Source organism: Pseudopipra pipra, chromosome Z, assembly GCF_036250125.1.
Source record: "Pseudopipra pipra isolate bDixPip1 chromosome Z, bDixPip1.hap1, whole genome shotgun sequence".
Taxonomy (NCBI): Eukaryota; Metazoa; Chordata; class Aves; order Passeriformes; family Pipridae; genus Pseudopipra; species Pseudopipra pipra.
In genome coordinates this window covers 52348156-52371865 of record NC_087581.1, presented here as the reverse complement: position 1 = coordinate 52371865, position 23710 = coordinate 52348156, and the positions used below count along the sequence as shown (strand labels likewise).

General features: G+C 35.7%; 1 protein-coding gene across 4 annotated transcripts in view; it reads left to right on the top strand.

Moving 5' to 3' along the window:
- KIAA0825 (KIAA0825 ortholog) overlaps positions 1 to 21201 on the top strand; it is a 249849-nt gene extending 228648 nt beyond the window's left edge. For 3 of the 4 annotated variants that reach the window (XM_064643219.1, XM_064643220.1, XM_064643226.1), the window contains one exon: positions 16418 to 16673. In XM_064643219.1, coding sequence (XP_064499289.1) covers positions 16418 to 16658 — 241 coding nt within the window. In that variant the 3' untranslated portion in view covers positions 16659 to 16673. Of the gene's footprint in view, positions 1 to 16417; positions 16674 to 18642 lie in introns of those variants that run through there. The other variant, XM_064643221.1, reaches the window with a different exon arrangement.
- Positions 21202 to 23710: the final 2509 nt, after the last annotated feature.

Below are 23710 nucleotides of genomic sequence, written 5' to 3'. Positions count from 1 at the left end.
GGAGGTTGGAGTGAGATGATCTTTAAGGTCCCTTCCAACCCAAACCACTCTATGAGTCTGTGAATTTCAAACATAGATCATTGAGGAGAGGAAAATAACAAACACCCCATGTGAAACTGAGAATCACATAGTTGGCAAACAGTGTGGAGTGAAAATCCTACAAAATAGTTCAAGACTTACCTTGTATGGCTATCTTATTTTGTCAAAAATGTCAGAAGCTTCTAACAGTGCCCATTTAGTGAGATATGTTTGGTGGTATCCCTCCTTTTGTTCAGGCTGGATGGAGAGCTCTTACTGCTGGAATACAGGCACTCAAGAGCCAGGAAAGGTGGAAAAAACTTCTGGCCTCTCACAGTATCCATGTGCTGAGACTCCTCATTGAAAATCCTTCTTTTGAAATTGAGTTCTGGAAATTAATCTCTGCCACACCAGCTTCCCCTCCGGTATTGTGCAGTTTTAGAGAAGCTCACCTGAGACTATGACCAGGAAGGATGGGGAAGCCAGAGGAAAAATCTTGTTAGTCACCCCTTTTAAAACAAAGTAGAACTGTCCACAGTGATCTTTATTAATTTAATGTCTGTGTATTTCTAATGAAATCACTTGCAGCAAAGAGAACAGGTAGAGCACAGGGAAAAAAACTGAGCTGAAAGATTATTTTGTTCCTTTGCTTCTTCAGTGAAAACTAGAGTGCACCAGTTAAGAAGACTATGAACTCTGGGCCTCAGTAATCTTTCTCTATCTTGTTTTTGCAATCTATTAAATAGAGATACATTTCCCTATGTTGCTGTTTTGAGAAGATTATATTAAAAAATCAAATGTATGCATTTATTGTGCCACTGGAAATCTCCATACAGAAAGCTGAAGAACTGCATTGCCAATTCTCTTATAAAGAGGCAGTTAGAAGTCCTTTAACCATATCTCCTTCTTCTGAGCACCTCAAAGACAGAAAGACATATGTTTCCTCATCCCATTGTCACAGATCAATGTAGTGTTGCCTCTACCTATGTACAAACTTTCTTCCTTTTCCATGTTGGCATGTCTGTCTTCTTTTACCATCATATCCACATGGTTTATTCCTATATCCCTGAAACTCTAGAAGTTTCAGCCTCTTTTGAATAGGTTCTTTTCGCAAAAGGATATCCTTACCTGTCCTGTAGGTGGTGTTCCCTTACTTTCCTGCAAGTGAGACACAGCAAGGAAGCTTCTCCTTGTTTATATTTGCTTCCTGGGTCTTCCCTTGTTTCATCAGATCGCAGGAGGGAGTCAAATGCCAGTGAAGACTTCCACACTGGATTTCTGCATCCTTAAACAAAGCTACAGATTTAATTGCTCGTGTTCATCAAAAATATATTAAAAAAAGCCAGACTTTGATATGTCTTTCTTTTTTACTCATAGAAAGCTCTTCCATAGCTTCATATTGCCTAGTTTGCTAGAACTAGATCTACAGTCTGAAAAAAATACTTAACAAATCTATATATAGTTAGCAATGATATACAGTCCAACAAAGGCTGCAGATAGCTACATATATTTATGCTGGATTTGGGGGACATCAAACACTGGAGCAGTTGCCCAAAGATGCTGCGGACTTTCTGTCCTTAGAAAGTCAAGACTTCACTGGACATGGACCTGAGCAAACTGATATAGTTACGCTTGGTTTTAGTGCAGGGTTGGGCTAGATGACTTCTAGAGATCCCTTCCAACTTTAATGATGAATAGCAGTGAATGTGTTCAGATTCTAATGGAGAATGTTTGCATACGGTATTGAGCAGCTTTAACCTATGGAACCTGGTTGAAGACCAGGTTGGGAGACTTGTGAAAGTCTATTGGTCCAGTGCTCAAAATGAGTTAACCTCACACCAGAGTGACACCACTTGGAAGAATAAAAGGAGCAATTTTATTAGTAAGATTGAGAAAAGCAATGCGGCTAGTAAAACTGAGAAACATTAAAGCCAGATCAGAATATAGGGACTAATGTAAATCCTGGAGAACTTGAGACTGTGTGATCCGAAAGAATATTTGGCACGTGTAATTTCATGAAGATTGACTATTTTATGCACAAGTTCAGGCTAAAGATGGATACATCATGGTAATATTCAATTTTAACTAAAAGGCAACCACTGTGCCCCCATCATTAAGCTGTAATTCTTACCTAAACTTCAACTAGATTTTTCACCAGAATTTTTTTTGTATGATTTAAAGTACCATGTAGATACATTACAGAATCTTCATTTAAATATATATTTAATGAGAAATGTTTTACAGTTTTAATGAGTCTTAAAAGTCTTTTGATGAGCAGTCAGTGTAATTATGGTATTTAAAATGATTGGATAAATGCATACGTTTTAATTTACCTTCCTCACAACTGAGTTTTCATGCTGGGTATTTTTAACATGAAGAATTGTTTCATTTTGTGTCAGTTTATCTTCCTCTTCCTTCCAGAAAATGTTTTATCTCTGAAATAAAATTAAATATGCATGATACTAGTATTATTGGATAATATTGTAATAGCACAGTTAAAAATCTATCCAGGAGATGAAAATTATTTTGATTTTGTTAGAGAAGTGACAAAATTGATGATTTGTTATCCAGAAGTAAATTACAGAGTAGCTCTGTCCTATATGTGTTGCCTCTGTTGTGCTTGAAATTACCTGCAAAATTTCTGCAGAAGACGTTGCACTAGGTACTACGCTACTGTGGGAAAAAATTCCTCCTTTGAATTTAGAAAGATGGCATAAACTCATGAAACAAATATCAACAAGGAAGAATTTATTCAGTGCACTGGGTCTTCCTCACACCAAGTTTCCGGGAAGAAAGACCCCTTGAGTTTAATTTCATGCATTTTATAGTTTTACAAAATCCCACCCTTTTTCAGATAAGTTTAATATATTCATTTTTGCCTAAAAAGGTTTCTTTTCTCTGAAAAGGGGCTTTCCCTTCCTTCCAATTAGCTGCGAGGCATCCTCTGTCAAAAATGATGGATCTTCCCTTGTTCTTAGCCCAAAGAGAGAAAAGAAACCCCTGTGTACAAAATTTGCCAAATGGCCCAGAAAGATTTTCATTTTTAGGAACTTTATATTTCCCTTATCCTGGCCACAAAAGAACCCTGGTACCCAGTCCAGTTTGGAACTGCATACCTTACAACTTCACGATGCGCCTATAATTTTGTTTTATAATAAAAACCGTATTTTATTTCTCGTAATATCAGCAATCTGCTTCACTACCACAACATAAAGAAAGAGAGACTCAGCAAATTTAGACAGATAAGGATGTTATAGAAATAGCAGTTAAAAGGGAAAAACTGGGCTTGTCGTTGCATTGTATGCTGTATCACACAACCTACATGAAGACCATTAACTGTCACATGCTGAGCCTTACAATTTGTTGTTCAGAAGCAGTACACATTGGCTCCTAGTTAATTGTTACTTTGATATTTTTCTTTTTGCATGTGTTTAGGTAAGTTTTTTGTTAATGAAAACTGAGCTCATAGTAAGTTGAGTCTTGAATACAGAATAGATAAACTAAAATTAGTACAACGAGCCTAAAGAAAACAGTGAACAAGAATATTATTTCTCAGGACCAATGTCAAATTCTCCTGAAATGCTGCAGGAGGTTCACCTTTCCCCATGGTCCACAGATCTTTATATTTGCTAACTGAATGAGTACTTCAGGTAAAAAATACTTGGTTATAGCACAACATGTGTCAACAATTCCCATGCTCTGATTTGATCTCATTTGGCATGCAAATTGCTGGCCATGAGGTAGCCGTTCCCCATCAGCAAAATGTTTTAGAATTTTACCCAGGAAAGAATATAAAAGAAGGGTAAAAATGATGCTTGCTTGAAATATTGGCCTACATCCAGCAAATTGAGGTCATAGTTCCAAGCTTTGTATGGATCTGTGCATGTATTTCCACCTTGCAGCATTCACCAGCAGTTAATACAAACCCTCTTTTGTATCAGCAATGATAGGCTCAGAAATTTCCCTCCTCCTCTTGGCAAAAGAATATGAAAATTTATTCTGTTCTATTAAATTACTTTTATGTCATTCATTGTCCACCTTTAAGTGTATCTATGTGCTTTGCAAGTAGATACTTGTATAATAGCATAGATGTACTGTCTTCTTCATATCTTACATGTGTACTGTCATATGGGAAGGCTCAAGTTATTTTAATTTCTGTCATAGAATATGTCTATTGAACTTTTCTTCTAAATATTTAACCTCTTATTTTGAACATAATTTATTACAAAGTCAAGTAGCCTCAGATTTCTACACAACTTTCCAGCGGGTGCCAGTTCCATTTTGCCATGCACCGATGTGTAACTTAATAGTACCAAATAGAGTTCTAGCTGTGTTCCTACAACTTTTTCTGGTGTTTGGTTTTTTTTTAATTTGTTTTCTTTACATTGAGGCACACTTAAATATTTTAATATGATATTTCCACAAACCTTTTTAATTATGGCTCTCTTGTACTTAATATTCCCTTTGTGAAAAATTGTTGAGTTTAATAATTTCCACAGTTGATATGTCTGTCTAGTAAACACTGATTTTTACATACTTAACAGCTTTATGATCTGCAATACCATTTATGGATACTGAGAATACTAATCTAGAAATAGCACATAATTTTCTTCTGCCATAAACAAATAAATCTGTGCTGATTAATATCATTGCTACAAAGCTTCTATGAATATACTTAAAATTGGATTATCAGAAACTGATAATTCCATCCTTTATTTTCTTTCATATGTTTGAGGGTTTTTTTATTACTGACAAAACAAGCTTTTAAACAGCCTTAACACCTTCTTAAACTTTCCTGGGAACTCATTTACTCTTTTTATGTTTTTGTTTCATCCAACTTTCTGTGCACATATGTCTTGTTCCTTTTATCCTCATGCCTTCTTTTTTTTTATTTCAGCTGGTTTCATGAAGCAAAATGCCTTTAGTCTTAAAAATATTTTCATCTTTGAAATAATTGCATAACTTACTTTTTCAATTTACTTATATTTCCATGGATTTAATATATTCCTTCAAGATAAAGACTCTTTGCATGGACCCATCTCCAGCCATATCTTATTCTTTCTCATGGCATGTTATGACCAACAGTCCTTGGTTGGCTCCACGGCCATCCGGCTATTAGTACTTGAGCCTCTTATCTTCTGGGATCCTGCCACCTATCAAAGGTTCTTATGCTCATAAGAATCTTTATTTAGCCATTACAAGCACTTCATCTCTTCCTGTGAAGTGACCCAGTCACTAAAAAATGGTGTAAGTAGACAAAAAATAATACTTTTACACAGTGCCCACTTCTATCTTCATGGTTTCAGCCATATCTGTGGCTGTTTCAGATACTTCAGAATCAGAAAAACTGCTGTTTATGATGAAATAGACATTGCAAGTGCCAGCTGCAGCAGATACATTAGGTTTTATGATCCTAAGGCTCTCTGTCATTTCTGAATTTGTCATGCTTGTTAAATACTGAATAATTCAAACAATTTCAATACATTTTTGACAGTTTATTCTTTTAATATTTTTATCCACATGATGCTCCACAATTATGTAGTAAGAATGCTCTTTACCTTGAGGAGAAATATAGAGAAAATTAGAATTTAAAAAAAAAAAAGAGAAACATTGCACTAACTTTAGCTTCATGGTCTCATTTGTTTATTTATTTATTTGGTGGCTGTTTGTGAAGGAATTAAGCTTTTTCTGAAAGCCCTGAACTTTGTGCTGATTTCTGATCTTTAGAAATATGAAGTTCAGAAGTTCAAATATAGCAATGAATTTTTACATTTTTTATCTCTCTCAGATCTGTCCTAATCAGCATTGATCTAATGCTGTTGCATAGCAGCATGTTCTCTGAAATGTGCAAGCAGCTGCAAAGAAGTTAATAGCCTACAGATTCCTGTTTCAAATGCTGAAAATGGTATTGAGTAATAGTAATTTTCCAGATACTGTAGGCTCCACTGTATCTATGTTTTTTTGGGCATCTTCCAAAATTTCGTATGTAGCATTTGGATGGTCAGCAAAACCTCTACTTTGGGCTTCCAGAGAGTGGACTCCAAGCCATTCTCCATCGTTTATCATCCGTCCTGGCTAACTGGGGAGGTCCCAGATGAGTGGAGGTTGGACAAGGTGATATCCACAAGAAGAGGCGGAAGCAGGATCTGTGGAACTACAGGCCTCTCAGCCTGACCTCAGTGTCTGGCAAGGTTATGGAAAGATCATCTTGAGTGTCGTCACGCAGCACATAAAGGACGACCAGGGAATCAGGCCCAGCCAGTATGGATTTTAGAAAAGGCAGGTCCTGCTTGACCAAGCTGATCGCCTTTTATGACCTACCTGGTAAATGAGGGAAAGGCTGTGGATGTGTCTACCTGGATTTCAGCAAAGCCTTTGACACTGTCTCCTGTGACATTCTGCTGGAGAAGCTGGCAGCCCCCAGCTTGGACAGGTGCACTCTCCACTGGATTGAAAACTGGCTGGATGGCCGGGCCCAGAGAGTGGTAGCAAATATGTTGCATCCAGTTGGCAGCTGGTTGCTAGCAGGATTCCCCAAGGCTCGGTTGTGGGCCCCAATCCTGTTTAATATCTTTATTGATGGTGTGGACAAGGGGATCAAGTCTACCCTCCGTAAGTTTGCAGACAGCACTAAATTGGGCAGAGTGTTGATCTGCTGGATGTCGGAAGCAGATGCCTCTGTAGAGGCACTTGGACAGGTTAGATCACTGGGCCAAGGTCAGCTGTATGAGATTCAGTAAGACAAAGTGCTTGTTCCTGCACTTGGATCCCATCAACCCCATTGCAGTGCTACAGGCTGGGGAAGAGTGGCTGGAAGGCAGCCCAGCAGAAGAGGACCTGGGTGTGGTGGTTGACAGCCAGGTGAACATGAGCCAGCAGTATGAATCTTGGCCTGCATCAAAATGGTGGGGCAGGATCAGGGCAGTGACTATTCCCCTTGTACTCGGCACTGGCTGCACCTCAAACCCTGTGTCCAGTTCTGGGCCCTTCACTTCAAGAAAGACTTGAGGTGCCAGAGCAAGTCTAGAGAAGAGCAGTGGAGCTGGGGAAGGGTCTGGATTGCATGTCCTATGAGGAGCAGCTGAAGGAGCTGGAACTGTTTAGCCTGGAGAAAAGGAGGCTCATGGGAGACCCCATTGCTCTCTGTAACTACCTGAAAGAAGGTTATAGCAAGGTGGGGATCTCTTCTCCAAGGCAGCTAGTGACAAAACAAGAGGAAAGAGCCTCAAGTTGCACCAGGGTAACTTCAGGTTGGACATGAGGAGGAATTTCTTCACTGAAAGGGTGGTCAGGCATTGGAACAGGCTGCTCAGGGAAGCGGTGGAGTCATCATCCCTGGAAGAGTTCAAGGAAGGACTGGACATGGCACTTAGAGTTCGGTCAAAGATTGGACTCTATGATCTAGGAAGTCTTTTCCAACCTCAGTGATTCTATGATTTTTATATACTTGCCAGATAAATTATATTTCTGTCATGAGAATTCTGAGATTAAGAAAAATTCTCCCAACCTGGACCAAGATGAAATCGAAACTTTTGAAGTTCATCATGCAGAGACACAAAGTCACAAGTCTGGCAGGTGTGAATTTCATCATTACATGGGAGAACCTTCCTCTGTCACTCTTATGTCTTCTGTGAGTCATTTGAATTAGAAAGATACAGACCATCCTACAGTGACACTTTTTTTCTCCTGTCTTAAGGAATTAATCAAATCCTCCCTGAATCACTGTATTGCAGCATCACAGAGTGCTGTACATCTTCCCTTGTCCTCCTCACATCTCTGACCAAAGCTACAATGTAGGACTTGGTCATGACTGGCAAAGGCCAACCAGTTAAACTTTCTGAAGGCATTTTCTTGATTTTTAGCTTTGAAATGTGTTTTGCTTTTGAAAATTAGTAAGAGCAGGTATACATGCATAAAAAGTGTTCACAAAATTGGTGTTTTCTATTCCACTAAAAGTTGTGAACACGTCTTCATGAGTTTCCTGGTTGCAGATATATATGCGCATAATCCCAAGGAAGTTCCCAGTACGAATAAATACTGTTTAGATTACAGCAGCAACAAAAATGTGCAGTTCAGTTGAATATACATGTCACAGCCAAGTATTTCCATGTGTTACTGTTTTCTTACATGTCTTTTTTTGCATCCATATCCTCCCTGCTTTGTTACTTCCACTTCAGACATCATGTGTACACAACAAGCTTTATAGCGGTCTTTTTGCTTTATCTCTTGATTAGTGCCATCCTTAGCTTATGTACCCTACAAAACAATGTCAGCAGGAAGTTGGGCAAATAATTTGCCAAATATTATTTTCACTAGCCTGCTAAGGATTTGACTAAATTATCACTGGAGGATCCACAAAGTTGATACTATATAGATTGTGCTCAGATCATGTAAGTTTTTTCACACAGCTTTTGTGTCTGTTTGTTTTTTTCTTTCCATACCATAAGCTTTTGTCTATTGCCAGACTAACAGATTAATGAAAAATAATGTAATAGGCCAATTCCTTTTGTAAATATACTATGTAGAAGAAAATTCCTCAATTCTTTCCTTGCATTACATAAATTACAATTTACATTATTCTACTGAGTTAGTTTGAAAACTAAAGCCTCATAATTTTTAAAACAATATTTGCACTGTAGAATTTAACTTCCCAAAGCAAAAAGGAGTGGAAAAAATCTACCATAAATATGAGGTATATTAAGACATTTCATCATGTCATATTTCTGCTTAATCAACCCCCTATTTAGAAACTACTCTAATAATGTATCTTGAAATACAGTTTACAGTTTTCCATGTGTATGCATGTTGAGTAAATTAATAAATTTTAAAATGTATTTAATGCACAGCTTTTTGAAGTTAACTTTTTATAGATATTTCCTTCAGTTTTACATTCCAGAGCTCAGCAAGCTGTTCTGTAGAGCCACCAGTCTTTGTAGTGGGCCAAAACCAGACGAAATTTGCCTTTGTTTATTATCTTTTTTCAGCTAACAGTTTAAAGAGTGAATTTGAGCTAAGCAGAGAGAGTAAAGCTTTTTCCAATTTATTCAGGAGTGCTATCAGGGAATTTCTTTTACCTCTTAACCTTGGCTGCAAGATGTTGGGCTGCATGACTGATTTCCAGTATTCTCAGTCCTCATTTCACTTACCTGTCTCAGTATTTGTGGCTTTATCATTTCTGGATATAAATATTAGTTACACTGCTGTAGGTAATATTACCTTGTTTGGAATGAATGAGGGCAAATTACTAGTTTTTCTGTTCCAAGCATAAACAAATTATTTATTTATTTATTTCACACTAACCTTTCTGTACAGAGTTGCAATACAGCAGTGAAAGACCTGAATGACTAACAATGAAGCATACTGTTAACAGAGATCCTGTACATGTGTCTTTATCCCCTCTCTGTTTTTTTATTCACCTCTTTGCTAGTCTGAAATTGATTTGTTGGGTCATAGAAATTTTTATATACAGATTATTTTGTTCTTCTTTCAGATGGTATCTCTGCTCCGATTGGTTGTTCCATTTTCAGTCTGTTCCTCGTAATCCTCAGGGATTACCAGGAGACCAGGTTAAACAACCAGGTACCAACTTTTGAAAATAGAATATGAAGCAGGTGCTAGGCTTCTGGGATTGTTGAATTCACTTTTTCTTTGGTCCTCACAGAAAACTGGGGTATTCTAGCTACAGGCCAGAGAGCAGTGGTTTTAATTTGTTATGAACATGAATCAACAAGATTTTTTAGCAGATCATTGTTTGCTTAAATTTGAAGAAAACCTGCCAATAAAAGTCAGCTTCCCGGTTCCCCTAAGCTTATATTTCAAGTTATGAACTGAGTGGAATTCTTGTAAAAGAAAAAAAATGAGTATTTTTAACAATTTCAATGCATTAAGAAGGGGATTATACTACTGCCATAATAATCTTATGTTTTCAAAATATTAATCTTTTTATGCTATCATAGTAGCCCCTTCTTACCAAATGGAAGAAGTTTCTTGTTGACAAAATATGAATTTTTTATACTCTTAAGGCACAAAGCTGTCAAATTATCAAATATAATTTCTCAGCAGATATATCTTGTGTTTGTATTTACAGAACACACATATGCCACAGTAACCACATTTCAAAGTTTGATCCTTTAAAGTATTTACATTGGGTTTTCAGCATTCATTATGGAAAGCCTTTTTAAATTGAAATTTAAAAAGGGAGGGTGAAGAGAGGGAACAAGCAGAACATGATGTGAAGAGCAAGATAATTTTACTAGATGCATTTCTATCATGTAATTATATGCAGGTAAATCATATGTATTTGCTGAATGAAAATATTGCTAGCACTGTGATCATAAGATACTTCCTTGGGCCTCTTGATTTTCTTAAAAATTTATAGTAATGCTAAAAATACTTCAATTCATTTCATGTGATGATTGCGAAATTATTTTAAATTATTTAAAATATATAATCTTTTGAGTAGTCATCTCCAAGCACTTAGCTTAGACATAGTGTTATTGATCACATTCTTCCATAAAATTGGCCCTCTTGAATGCTTGTATCATTACTCTGTTACTTGCATGAGTACCTGTATGTATATATACAAAGGTATGCTCTATACATACATATTCGAACTATATGCATTTACACAAGCACACAGTGTTCTTAGTTTAGAGATTCAGATAAGCAACTTCATGCATGCTCTAGAGGTTTTGGGAATAGTCTATAGAAGAAATAAAATAATGGGGACATGATACAACCTGCAAGCAATAAGCACATGTGATCATAGCACAATTATTTCTGTAATGTCATTATAAGAAATCATCCTTAGTGAATAAACTTTGCTTAAGATTCTAAGCAGTGAGAGAATGTGTTTTGGTCCAAGCCTGCGTAAGGCACAAATCCAGCAAACTGAAGCTGTGTAAATTGCTATTATTAGAGTTGTTTCATTTTTTTGGTTTATTTTCTTTTAATTGAACTTATTTTAAAAGAAACAGCAAAAAAACCAAAGTGCTTTGTTTTAAATATAAAGTACTTTACAAGTATTTCAAGGCCAGGCTGAATGGAGCTTTTAACAGCCTGGTCTAGTGGAAGGTGCCCATGGCAGAGGGCTTAGAACAAGATGATCTCCAAGGTCCCTTCCAACCCAAACCATCCTATCATTCTGTGATTCTATACTTGGTTACCTGAAAAGCTGAAAATAACAGTTTGGGCTAAAAAAAATAAATATTTGAAATTAAAACCCCAAACCATATTGAAATATTCTTTTTAAATAAAAACTTAAATAATTTATTTCTAAAACATTGTGTATAAAAAGGGAAATCTCAAAAAACAGAAAATAAAAAGACATTCTGCTGCCACAGAAATCTAACAAACAGAATATATATTTTCAGAATAAGATGGTGACAGCTTCATCAAAGCTCCTCCCCTCCCCTCCCCTGATATTGAGAAATATGAGAAAAGTACTACATAAATGGCTGAAACAAAGCAGACATTTTTTTGAATGGGTAATGTTTAGGAATTTAAATGTTAGTAACAGTCTTAAATAAATTATTTTAACTAAATGCAATCCAGAGGCTTCCCTTTTAATTTAATACTACCATTAGAAAAATAAAACATTGAACCACATGGAAACTGAAAGACTTTTCAGGAACTGAGATTATGAACATTCACTGGATTTAGTTGGCTGCTAAATTGATGTAAAATGTATTTCATGGTCTATGATTTCTCATGTTACAAAAAGGATGTTTACAGGTGAAATACTGAAAAGAAACTTACAGAGATTTATATTCTTCTATTACTTAAAAATGGCAAACAGTATACCATCTGCTAAAATTTCTTATCTTGTGGTGAGGTATAACATGCTAGAGACTGATAAAACAATTGTTTCACAGCCTACAAAAACTTAATCCACAGCCGTGCCTCTTACAAACTTCAGGAAGCAAAAGGGTTATTCATTAAAATGCTCCATGAGCTGGTAGCAAGTCTTTATATTTTAACTAAGTGTAGAATTTTTCTACCCATTCCAGCTCAATGTAGAGAACACTACTGAATTTTAGAATACTGGCAGTATTCTAACAAATTTAAATATATACTTTTTTTTTGATTAAAATAAACAATTTAAATTTAAATGTCTTGATTTGTCGTAAGAAATCTCATGAATTGTACAAAAATGCCAGATACTTTCCATGTCAGGTATGACTTCACCAGTATAATAAGGTACAAAGGGATAAATGATTGTTTCAATGAAAGGTGATTGAATTCAGTAAAGGTCCTGCACAGCTATAAGAGTAGGATATGTGGTGATGGCTTATAAGTAGTATGGAAATTGTAAAAGGCAAAACAAAACACCAAAACACCTGTCTCTGCTTCATGCCTGCTTTGTCACTTTCCTCCTTCTTTGTCAACAGCTGACAAAAAAAATGGTCAGTCTCATCTTCAGCAAGCTGCTAATAATATCTATCATAATTATATTTTATAAGGAATAAGTGTAAGGACAATTATGAAAATCCCTTTTGGAGAAAATACAATTAATCATTTCACATCTGTTCAAGTTTAAAAGGCTACAGGAGTACTTGCACATGAAAAATATTCTTTAAACAGAAAAGGACCAGAGGACCAACTGAACTGGGAAGGCTCCACAGCTGCATGCACACGATGTAAGAGAATTTGCCACAGCTGGCAGCATCATAAGGCTAAGTCACTTGCAGAAAATCTGCACCTTTTAAACAATAAGAAGAGCTTCATATCAATTTCACAAAATTGCATCAATTAGATGTTTATGGACAAACTATTGCTTTCTTTTGCCTCCTTCCATTTATAGTGTTATTTGTAAATAAATGCATTTAGACAAAAGTCTGAAAATTACAGCAAAACAGCTTGTTGAAGAAATTGAAGGTGAATATGTGGAAAATATTTTCACGTGGATTACATGGAATTACTCTTATATCACAAAGATAAAAGGGAATGTAAGTTAACTTTAGGCATATTTTTTGGTTTGGTTTTTTTGCTCTCCACTCTTGCCTTCTTACATAGTACTTGGCACAAAAAGACCTTCTCTACTTGTGCTCCCTGATTCTATTTGTAATCCACGACATTAACAAAAGATAAGCTTAAGAGCTTGTGGTGCTTGAAGTCTGAATATTTACTCATGTTAGGATGCTTGCGTGGCACCGTTTGTGTCTGATTTAGATTAGATGTCAATTATGTAATATTTTTAGCTCATTTCTCTTTTTTGATACATAGTAACTATTAGGCATAGCTATTATTTAATATAGAGATCCGTATTTTCAGCTATTTAGTGTTTCTACATTTGCCAACAATTCCCTACAAGAGGAGATATTAGGTTTTGCATAGGAAATAACAGTGTTGGTTGGTGGTTTTTTTTTAATTATAATTCCTTCTGTAGAATTATGTGATGTAACATTTTCCAAGATGTTAAGAAATGCAGTAGATAGCAAAATACTAGATAAGTCTTGTTAGCAATGCATAAAATGCCACTATAAATTTATATTAATGTGACCCTTTCTATAAATTGTTCATTTTTTAGCCATTGGCTTGTATAAGCTTTAGAAAATAACATGGTTATATACTCTGATACAAATAAGGACATTTTTCAAAGTTGAAAATACATCTCTGCTGAAAAGTATTCTTACGTTTCATTTAAATTTTGTTCATGTTTATTCTCGTTTTTAACATTTTACATATTTTCCCTCTAATATTTACACACTTGTTATAACTAATCAACTGCTATAAACAAACCTCGGAACTAATCAAAGAGTATTTATTAATGTAAAATTTGTAGCACAACTTCTTCAAATGTTGCAATTTACTGCGGGTAAAATCTCTGTCACCTTTGGTAATCCCTGTTGCATACTACTTCATATGTTTTATTTCTGATTTCATATACTACTGCTTTGCTATCAACTGCATGTATGTAGTCTTGATCTGTAACAAGCACCTAAATGTAATATATAGTCCCTGTTATGGTTTTTATAAAGTGCCTTCATAGGAATATATCTACAATTTACAAAATATATGCAATATTGCAACAGAAAATCAAAGCAGCAAATATATCACCATGTGTCCAGCCCTACTGCAATGTCCAGCATGCCTAACAGGTGCACAGAAGATTTTCCTCTGCATCTCTGCAAATGTATTTACTGTTTCTTTATTTCCTATCATTTACTAAGTGGAGAAACAAAAGTATCACAAAATATAGTCCTGGATAGCCATTTATATAAATAGATACATTGATGCTATTTATATGCAAGGATAGCACATGGATACATCGCTAAATAAACCTGAGCTGGTATCACTGGATCTTCCTGGGTTACTGAACAGTTACCCAGTGCACTATTTTGTTAGCTTATAAATGTGCCAGTCAAGACTTCTTCCTCTCTTGCTTCTTATTTATCAGGAGAAACAAAAGCCCTCCCAGTGCTAGTCATACTCTTTGACCTCATAGTCTAAGGTCTAAGCTGACCAGCAGAAAACTTCAGTAATTCCTGTACTTATCTGTGCCAATGTGTTTTGCTGTATCTGTCTGAAAAAAATATACTACTTCCCCCTCCATCCCCCCTTGATTAGCCACATGCAACACAGAAAAGAACAGCAAAGTGTTTCAGTGATTCACATCAGGTGCATACAGTGTGTCATCTGCATTATTTCATATTTCAGCATATTTTGAAAACATTTAAAATTTTTAATTCTCCTAAGTACACGAGTATTATTGGCTTGAAAGCTTTTGGTGCTACCCTAAAGATTACAAAGGTGATGGCATTTTCTTCTTAACATGCTTTCTTTAAAATATGAAGAACATACTGAAAGTTGGGCTTTCTGGACACTTGAACTCATCTCTTTATGTTTATATGAAATCTAAGCAAAAGGGAGGTGATGATATGATGGATTTGTTCAAATATCTCCAGTATCCTTTTGAAATGCTGATTTTATTTGATGTTCCAAGATATAGCCAGACTGAAAGAAAACATATGTTACCTATGAATTTGGGAATTTTTTCTAAGAGCTATGTTTGAAATGAGCTAATGATTTGAAACGACAGAAGTTGGCTGTTAAACTGATGAATCTGGCATTTTGAAAGTAATTCATGATGGTAATTTTATTCATATTCACATTACTTGAACTGGCTAGTTGGATTTATGCCAATTACTATTGCCAAAACAATTGTGACACATTTTTGATATGCTAGTAAAAACATCTATTTTGGAAATTTTTGACTAGTAAATGCTGGCTTTTTCCACTTAAACACAAAACTAACAGTTAATTTCTCATCCCGTTTGGAATAATAAAGATGTGTTGTGGCCTTCTTCCTTACTGTCCAGTAGTCTTTTAAAAAACTATATTGTCCCCAGACTTTAAGCATGAAAGTGAAGAAAAAGGTTCTAAATTAGATGAGGGACCAGGTGTTTGTCAAGCTGATTTCACAGTTCTTTAATTCATGGATACTGTTAAGCAAATGCATAACAGTCTATCTTCATTGGACCCGCTTAAATGCTTTAAAAATAGACTACTTTTGGACAAAATGATAATGTAATGTATTAGAATAACATGCTATAAAGTTAACACTAAAGAAAGGTCAAACTGGATGACACTGAAGATTTTTACCAACACTAATGTTTAAGGTTCAATTAAATGTGCTGACAAGTATGAAGTCACTATCTTTAAAAGTAATCTGCTGATTTACTGTTAAGCTTCCATTAGCCAAAACTTCTAGATTTCTGTGTTGTATCTCCAGCATTAACTGTTTAGAATTTTTTCCATCTAGCATTTTCAGATATTGTCCTTTTAAGCAAATAGCTCCTCTACAAAAAACTACGCAACAAATCAAATAAATTAAAATTAATCAATTCTATTGGTATAGTGGTGTTTCTGAATGACTCTGATGACCACAAATTCAGACTAAGGCTTGCAGAACTTCTTCCTAGGTTTGAAGACGAGGTACATTAGCAAAAGTAGAAAAGTAAACTAGTCACCCTTTTAAACAGCATTCACTGGGGATGCTTGCAAAACTAACTGAACTGAAGGTTTGTTCATTCTATAAATATATCATAAACTGGAGACTGAAGCAGACAGACATAGCAATTAATTGTACGTAATTTTAATATTCACATAAGGTTAAATACAGTAGGAGTTACATATGAGTGGAGTAATAGGAAGTTAATTATTGCAAAACTTTGCAATAATTGAAGCATTCATTGCTTCAATTTTATTCATAGTATGCTTTGCTTGTTCTGATACTTCTTCACTTCAGGCAGTAATATGGGTTATCAGATTCAATTTTTAAGGTAAAGGTGTGATGTATATATGTTAATTTATACATGTTCATTGAACATATTTTTTCCCAGCTGTTTTTTAACAATGAGATTGCACTACAGAGCACTTGTTCTCTTTCTCGCTTTAGTAAGCTTTTCATCATGGCTAGGCTTCGCGAACTAAGATTAGGGAAAGGTCTCTACCCACATTTGTCACAAGCACGCTGGTGGCTAATAAGGCCAATACGAGATAGACATGTCCGATTGCAAAAGGCACAGCAGAAAGACTCCTTAGGTGGTAAATTCTGCAAGACACGATTCTTTCTGTGTTGTCTTTTCTCCTCAAGAGTGACCCTGCGTGTGTTCTCAAAGGAGACAGCTGTGTTATAGATGGTGTGTCTCCAGGCCTCCTGATTGGAGGCCAGAGTAGACCAGTTATGTTGATCAATATGGCCAAGGCCGAGATGTTGTTTCAGGGAGTCCTTGTATCTTTTCTTCGGGGCTCCTCTCTTGCGGCAGCCAGTGGCAAGTTCACCATAAAGCAAGATCTTAGGGAGGTGGTGGTCCTTCATCCTGGAGACGTGTCCTGCCCAGTGCAGCTGTGTTCTCAGCAACATGGCCTCAATACTTGTGACTGCTGCTTGCTCTAGAACAGATGTATTGGTCACATAGTTACAAAAAGTGTACACCATGCTCTACTGCCAATAATGACTGTTCTCCTCTTGCAAATATGAGGAATGCCGTTTTCCCACCATTCTGTATTATATTTCATTTATTCACCAATCTAAACTTGTATAGTTTAGGTTCTGGTTTTTGCAGTCTGAATGAGAACCTAAGAATTGTGAGGACAGAATTAAAGTATTGCTCCTGACAATAGTTTCCTAAAAGTAGTCTTTGTTCTGCTGCTTCTCTCCGTGTCTCCTACTTTTCAGCAGTATCTTATGGCTCATTCATAACCTATTGTATTTAATACTTGAAAATCTGATTTCTGTATCTAGTATTCATGCTTTACCTTTTGTCTTTAGCTGGTCTGAACCGTGAGGCTACACTTCATTGTCTACTTAGAACAGAAAGAGATTAATATTAAAGGGATGTCAAATTCTTAAATTTCCACAAAACTTGTAGAAGAGATAGAGCCACATAACTGAGCATTGTGTAGGCATAATTTGAGTGTTACAAAGTTTAGCTGACTGTTGGGATCTGGGGCTCAGCTATCAGCAGAAAAGGAGCTGATGAGATTATGTAGCAGGCCAAGGACAGCAGGAGCTGGGAGAAACTCCTTACTCTGAGGACCTTCCTCACAAGACCTATTGATATTTAACTATGTTGATTGGCCTGTCTCCTGCAGCAAGATATGGAAAGACTTTGTGATGATGTTATCAGAACATGTAGAAACCCCTTTGTTCTTTTCCCGCCATGCGGTCCTAGCGAAGGGAAAATATTAACCAACTGTGTAACTAGCAGAAAATTGTGTAATCTTTTAGTTGGCATAATCCATCCCCTAGTTAGCATAACCCATCCTCCTCATTAACATGTCCTGCCACCAAGACCCTTATATTGCTTTTCACATGTTCAATAAAGATTCCAGTTTTCACCCTCAAACCTGGGATCGTTAGTTATTGACCTCTTCAACTGACTACATAGCAGCACTAATTCTGAGTTTATTATCCTGATTTTCTTCAAGGGAACACTGCATTATTTTTAAGGTTCTATATTTAATTACTGAAAAAAAGGAAAAAATTTATATTCTTTCACTTTTTCAGTTGTAATGGTATTAGGACTTAATCCTAAACTAGAAATGAGTATTCACATGGGGAAAGAAGAATCTGATGTCATTTATTTCTGGTTGTGATAGGTGTACCTGATGGTTTAAGAAACAAAGAGCCTGTCACTTTTGTGGTATTTTGTAATATGGTACCATCACTGCCAGAGAATTATGACAATCACGTTAAATATTTGGTTGGACATCACGTGGTCACCTTTCACTGCAAACTTAGAGAGTATTGAGAGCATCTGCTTAACTTCCAAAGCATATGTTAGCTTTTCCACTAATTCTCTCCTAGTTTGACTAGGCTTCCACCTCTACCTGCATGTTTGATATAAAACAGAAAAAAAAAGAGCACTATTTCAATGAATATAAGTAAGATTATGTGGTAGCTTTGACAATTTGTGTCAATATCCACGTGGCCATGACAAGGTCCGTGTAGCAAGATTTTTGGGGGTTGTATTTTGAATGATTCAGTAATTTCAACTGGTGTAACCCACTGCTAGGGAGGGCAGTGAATTGATAGTAACAAGTTCTGTATTTATTTGCTTATTCTAAAGACTGGTTTAAAACACATAAAAAATTAATAAAAAGTTATTTTTCTTTCAGATGGGAGATGAAAGAAGATGCAGATCTTGAAGATGAGGAGAAAGTTATGGTGGAACATTTAAAAAATGTTTATTTGATACCGAGCATTCCTATCTCAGAGAATAAAGAAGAACAATTACCTTGACAGATTTTGGGTAGCAGCTTTTTTCTGAATTCAACATGATTAATTTAATGGCTTAGTTATAATTGACAGGACTAGAAAGCTCAGGAATATGTATTTCCTGTAGGAGATAATAGGAGTTTTAAAGTAAAGAGTATTCCCCTGTTATTGTATAGTCACCCCATCCAGGCAGCAACTGTTCATTCATGCGTAAGGCAAGCAACAATATATGACAATGTTAATGTCACAAAACAAGGAGAGTGTAACTCAATACTCTGCAGAATACACCTGAGTGACAAATCAAGAATTGTTTTAAAAGTATAAAACTCACTCTGAAAATAATGCAAATTTAGACACATGCTAAGCAAATACTCCTGGCTTCCATCCACCACTTTGGAGTTGGAGTCTCTGTCCCCAGAGACTGTCCCCAGCTAGTGTCACTCAAGGACCTTTTCTCTCCTTGTTTATTAGATCCCCTAAAACACATGAAAAGGGACAGTTATAGACCATAAATCTGCAGTCCTTTGTGAGTTGCTCTAGAATGGGTGCACTTGGCCATTATTCCCAATCAAAAATGCATCAGCCTTATTACCCTCACAGATCCTAACTGAACATCCAGTGTATGTTATGGTTTAAAAGACACATTATAGAGCAACTAGAAGTTTTGAGAAGCATCTTTTTATTTAAAAGAATTATTCACAGGCACTGCTCAGAGGATTATCTTAGCAGTGAACTGAGAGAATTATAAATAATATCTATTTCTGATAAATACAGTAAAATTTTATTTTCAAAATAATCCAGATTTGATATTAAAATTTTTCTAAATATTAAATCTTTTTCCTATACACTTGTAAAAACTATCAGCGTGACAATATTTTTTATACAGATGTTGTGGTTAGTATTTCTTTATCTGTACAGAAATAATCCATAATTTTTCAGTTTGTTTCTTGCACTGGAATTCAAATGGAACTATTTTATCTGCTTGATGAAGCACCCTCACAAGATCTTGCTAAGGCTGCAACCTGTGCAGCAGCTATTCCTGTTCCCAGCACATTTTCACACAGATGTTATTATGGATATAACTCAGATCACTTAAATAGGAGGAAGGCATCTTTTCAAACCATCTAGGGATGGTGACTCCACCACCATTATACAGTTTCTGCAGTAAAGCGATCCAGGCTCCAACAGACAACAGCCAAAGTGTCTGCGCTGCCCTGAGTCACATCCGTACTCTATCTAAAAATGAGGCAAAGAACTATATAACCAGGATCATATTCAACAGGTTTGATCTTTTCCATTTACTAGGTCAAACAGAATGCTATGTCTTGCCTTGCCAAACTCAGGTTTCAAACTTCATTAATGGTGGAGGTTTGCTGCAATAGCACGTAACTTTTTCTTTTTAGGACAACCTTTTAGAAAAATAATATATTTTCAGTTCTCCCAATAAATAAATACATTGACTAAAATCACTTCCATAAAACAGTCATTAAAAAGCCTGACGAATAATTAGCAATGCATCCATGAGTGTTCCTTACAGTCGGTAACTGTGAATGACATTGTTATGTACATTCTGTCCCAAGTTTAATTCACCAGAGGATGGAAATGTGGTTATATAAGCAACTTTGGTAAATTTGTAATTGCCTGATATTCAACTATTTTATCCTTTTTTTCCCATAATTTGTTGTTTTGATGTAAAAAAATCTGATAACTTTTGAGTATTTGGTGTCCATAAAGAAGTAGGGTCATATAGTTCTTCATGGGTCAGGTGACTCTGATTTGTTTTCCACCTCAGGAATGCCTTTCAGGCATCCTTGACAAACTTACTGTTTTATTAATATTTGCTGTAATTTAGAATGTGATACTATTCCTCTCAGTTATACATGGGTAAATAATTAATCTTCTAGAGTAACTGTTACACAGACTTAAAGCAGTGTAGGTCCTATGGGCAATAATTTCAGGTTTAGGATCTGAACACTTCTGTTCCTAATGTTCCACATGAATTCCGTAGTATCTATGTTCTTCCATTGTTCTAAGGTACCTTTGTTACCTGGCATAGTGGAAGCTATGCTGCTAGTGAGTTATGTTTTTTACATAAACGGATGTATTTTGCCCCAGGTTTTATTTTCTTTGATTTCTCTGAACTTTTAATTTACACTTGGAAATCCATAGCACATCTGTTTTGACAACCTACAAACACCTAAACACTTATCAGTAAAGCCTATGCCTTCTCAAACCTGATAGAGAGTCTTAGAGAACCAAGAATTCAATAAATGTAAAATTCAAACCAACCACTTGCAAGGTTGTAATTCAAGAAGTGCAGTAGTTGTTTTCACTTGAATTTTCACCTCTCTGTAAAATCCAGAAATTTGATGTTTAAGGAGTTGTTTGCTAATGTACAGGAAACTTTATTGGTATGTAAATATGTATATATTCTATATAATAAACATGTCTTAAGTGGATTTTATTACTTAGATAAAGGTTATCCTTCCCCTCTAGATAATGGAAAAAACATTGAGCTCGTAAGAGGTTGAAATGGCTGGTGGGTTTTGTTCTGGCATATGAGTAGTAAACAGATTACTTTCTAGGATAAGCCAGATGTGGCTTTGGGAAAGAAATTATGTTGGCAGGAATCCTACCTGCAGGGATGGATTAAATTCAGGAAATTGATGGCTGAACAAGTGCTATGAAGACTTTTTTCAGAGACAAATGGATTAGGTGTCCTCAAACAGCTACAGTTTCTATTCTAGTTAAGGCTCTCTAATTTCACATATGTCCTTCCACTTTATAAATGAACAGACCGATAGAGGTTGTTGCATTAATGCAATGCAAATGTGTAATGTTAATCATCTGCCTCCTCTCCAGATAAATAATTAACCAGAACATGGCAGGCTGTTCTTTATTTCCAAAAGCTATGCAAGGTCCTTGTCATTACTGACTGTACCTCCACCAGATTTTGGTATCAGATATCTCCACCAAAAGGTGCATTTAACTACATAACAGAAAAGGTACGAATTGTTTAGATTTATTTTTTTTGGAAGTTATATAATACTCTGAAACAGTCATCTGCTCTAACGTGCATAATTTATTAAAAAATCATTTGTGGAGCTGAGGGATTGATAGTTTGCAATGGAAAAATTGTAGGTATGCTAAGTACATTCTTGCAAAAATAAATCATATAATCATGTATTGAGATGCAATATTTCAAAATTCAAAGTACAGTTAAATTCTTTGCACACGTAACAGCAGTGAAATAACTTTGCACGGTTTATGTTGTAAACCCATATATCTACAGAGTAAATAGTAGAACATGGACCATGACGTTCTGTCAATACTGTTGCTTTAAATTTTTGTTTTATTCCACCAAAACTTTTCATATCAGTCTGGCATTTTTTGAACAACTATATACAGGACCAAAGAATTAGGAGTGGAAACTTGAAATATAGATCATATATATTTAATCTTTAAAACAAATGCAAAACCAGTAAGTGAAAAAACAAAGACATAAAAGACTGTAAGAACTCTTGAGAACATACAATGAAGCATAAGAATGAATGTCGCGACAGATCTATGTATGTTCAAGTTTCAGCAAAAAGTGCTGAAGACGAATTTGAGAATATTTGTGTATCATACTTTTGGCACAATAGCAGGAACCAAAATAAATTATCCATGAATGAGACATAAGAAACAGATTCAGGGAGTAAATAACAAGCCAAATAAGAATTCTGAATTAAAGAAAAACCTTTCAAGCCAAAAGAGAGGTTTTTCAGCCCTGCAAGAGCACTTAAGAACAGTGTTGTTTTTTTCATGAGTTTTCAGTATTTCACTTTTTTTTAAAGTACCTAATTTAAGGAAAAGTGTTTCTCAAAAGTTAATACATCATCTTTGTCAGAAAAGCTAACCTATTTTTATTTTTCATTAAATACATTCTCTCTATTTATGCACTATAAGTAGTGCACAAAAAGCCTACTCCATCGGTGTCAAGCCAAAAGAGCAAATGAAAAGAAACTGCAAAGGAAATTCTAAAGAGAATTGTTTTTTTTTCCCATTCTCTTTTCTTTTGGGCTTAGCCTCAGAAGGAACTTTTTGTCCCAAAAGACAGAGGATAACTTTTGCCAAGAATCACACATCCTAAAGGTTACTATTCTAGTTGCAACTGGTTGATGACAAGACTATGCCTTTTTTTTCCTTCTTTCGTTTTTTTGTTGTTTTTTTTTTTTTTAATTAATCTCTAGAAATAGCTGTCATTAACAACAAGAACAAAATTAAGACTAAAACAAATTTATTTGTTTTCCAGACCTGGGTTTGACAAGAGCTGTGTTGAAATTGCTCAGTAGGGAGACCTATATTGTACAAACACATTGCTCAGCTTTAAATAGTATCTTGTGATTTTCATGAAGTAGGTGACATAACATGGTCATCAAAAGACAATGCAGTTCTTCATATGATTCATGTGATTCTGCTCTAGCCTGATACCCTTTGCATCCTTTTGTCACAAAAAGTATTCCTAAAGTGGATCACATCCTTCAATTTTAGGATGCAGAGCAAAGTCGAATGAACAGACCACATTTATTGCAAATATAAATCCAACCCATGTAAACCAAAACTGACCACTTTCAGTACACCCTGTTGAGAACAGTTTGCCAGGTTCAGTGTGTCCTTTACCAGCAGTAATCTGACTGAGAACTAAAGATGTTAATAACTAACAGTGCCAGGTGCTGAAAGCAGAAACATTGGTACTTCTGAGGAAAGGACCATGGTGTTCTACCAGCACTGAACTACAGGAGGATTTAACAATTGTTTATGAAAGTTGCATTGCAGGATAGCAGTTAAATTCAGACATCCTACTTGTTATAATCATGTACTAGGTGCTTCTAAGATCCTGCCTACCTTTGCTGTGTGATCTGGAGGAGATAAAGTTTTAATTGTGAGCAGGTGGTGTAAGAGAAAAAAAAAAAAAAAGGAAAGGCA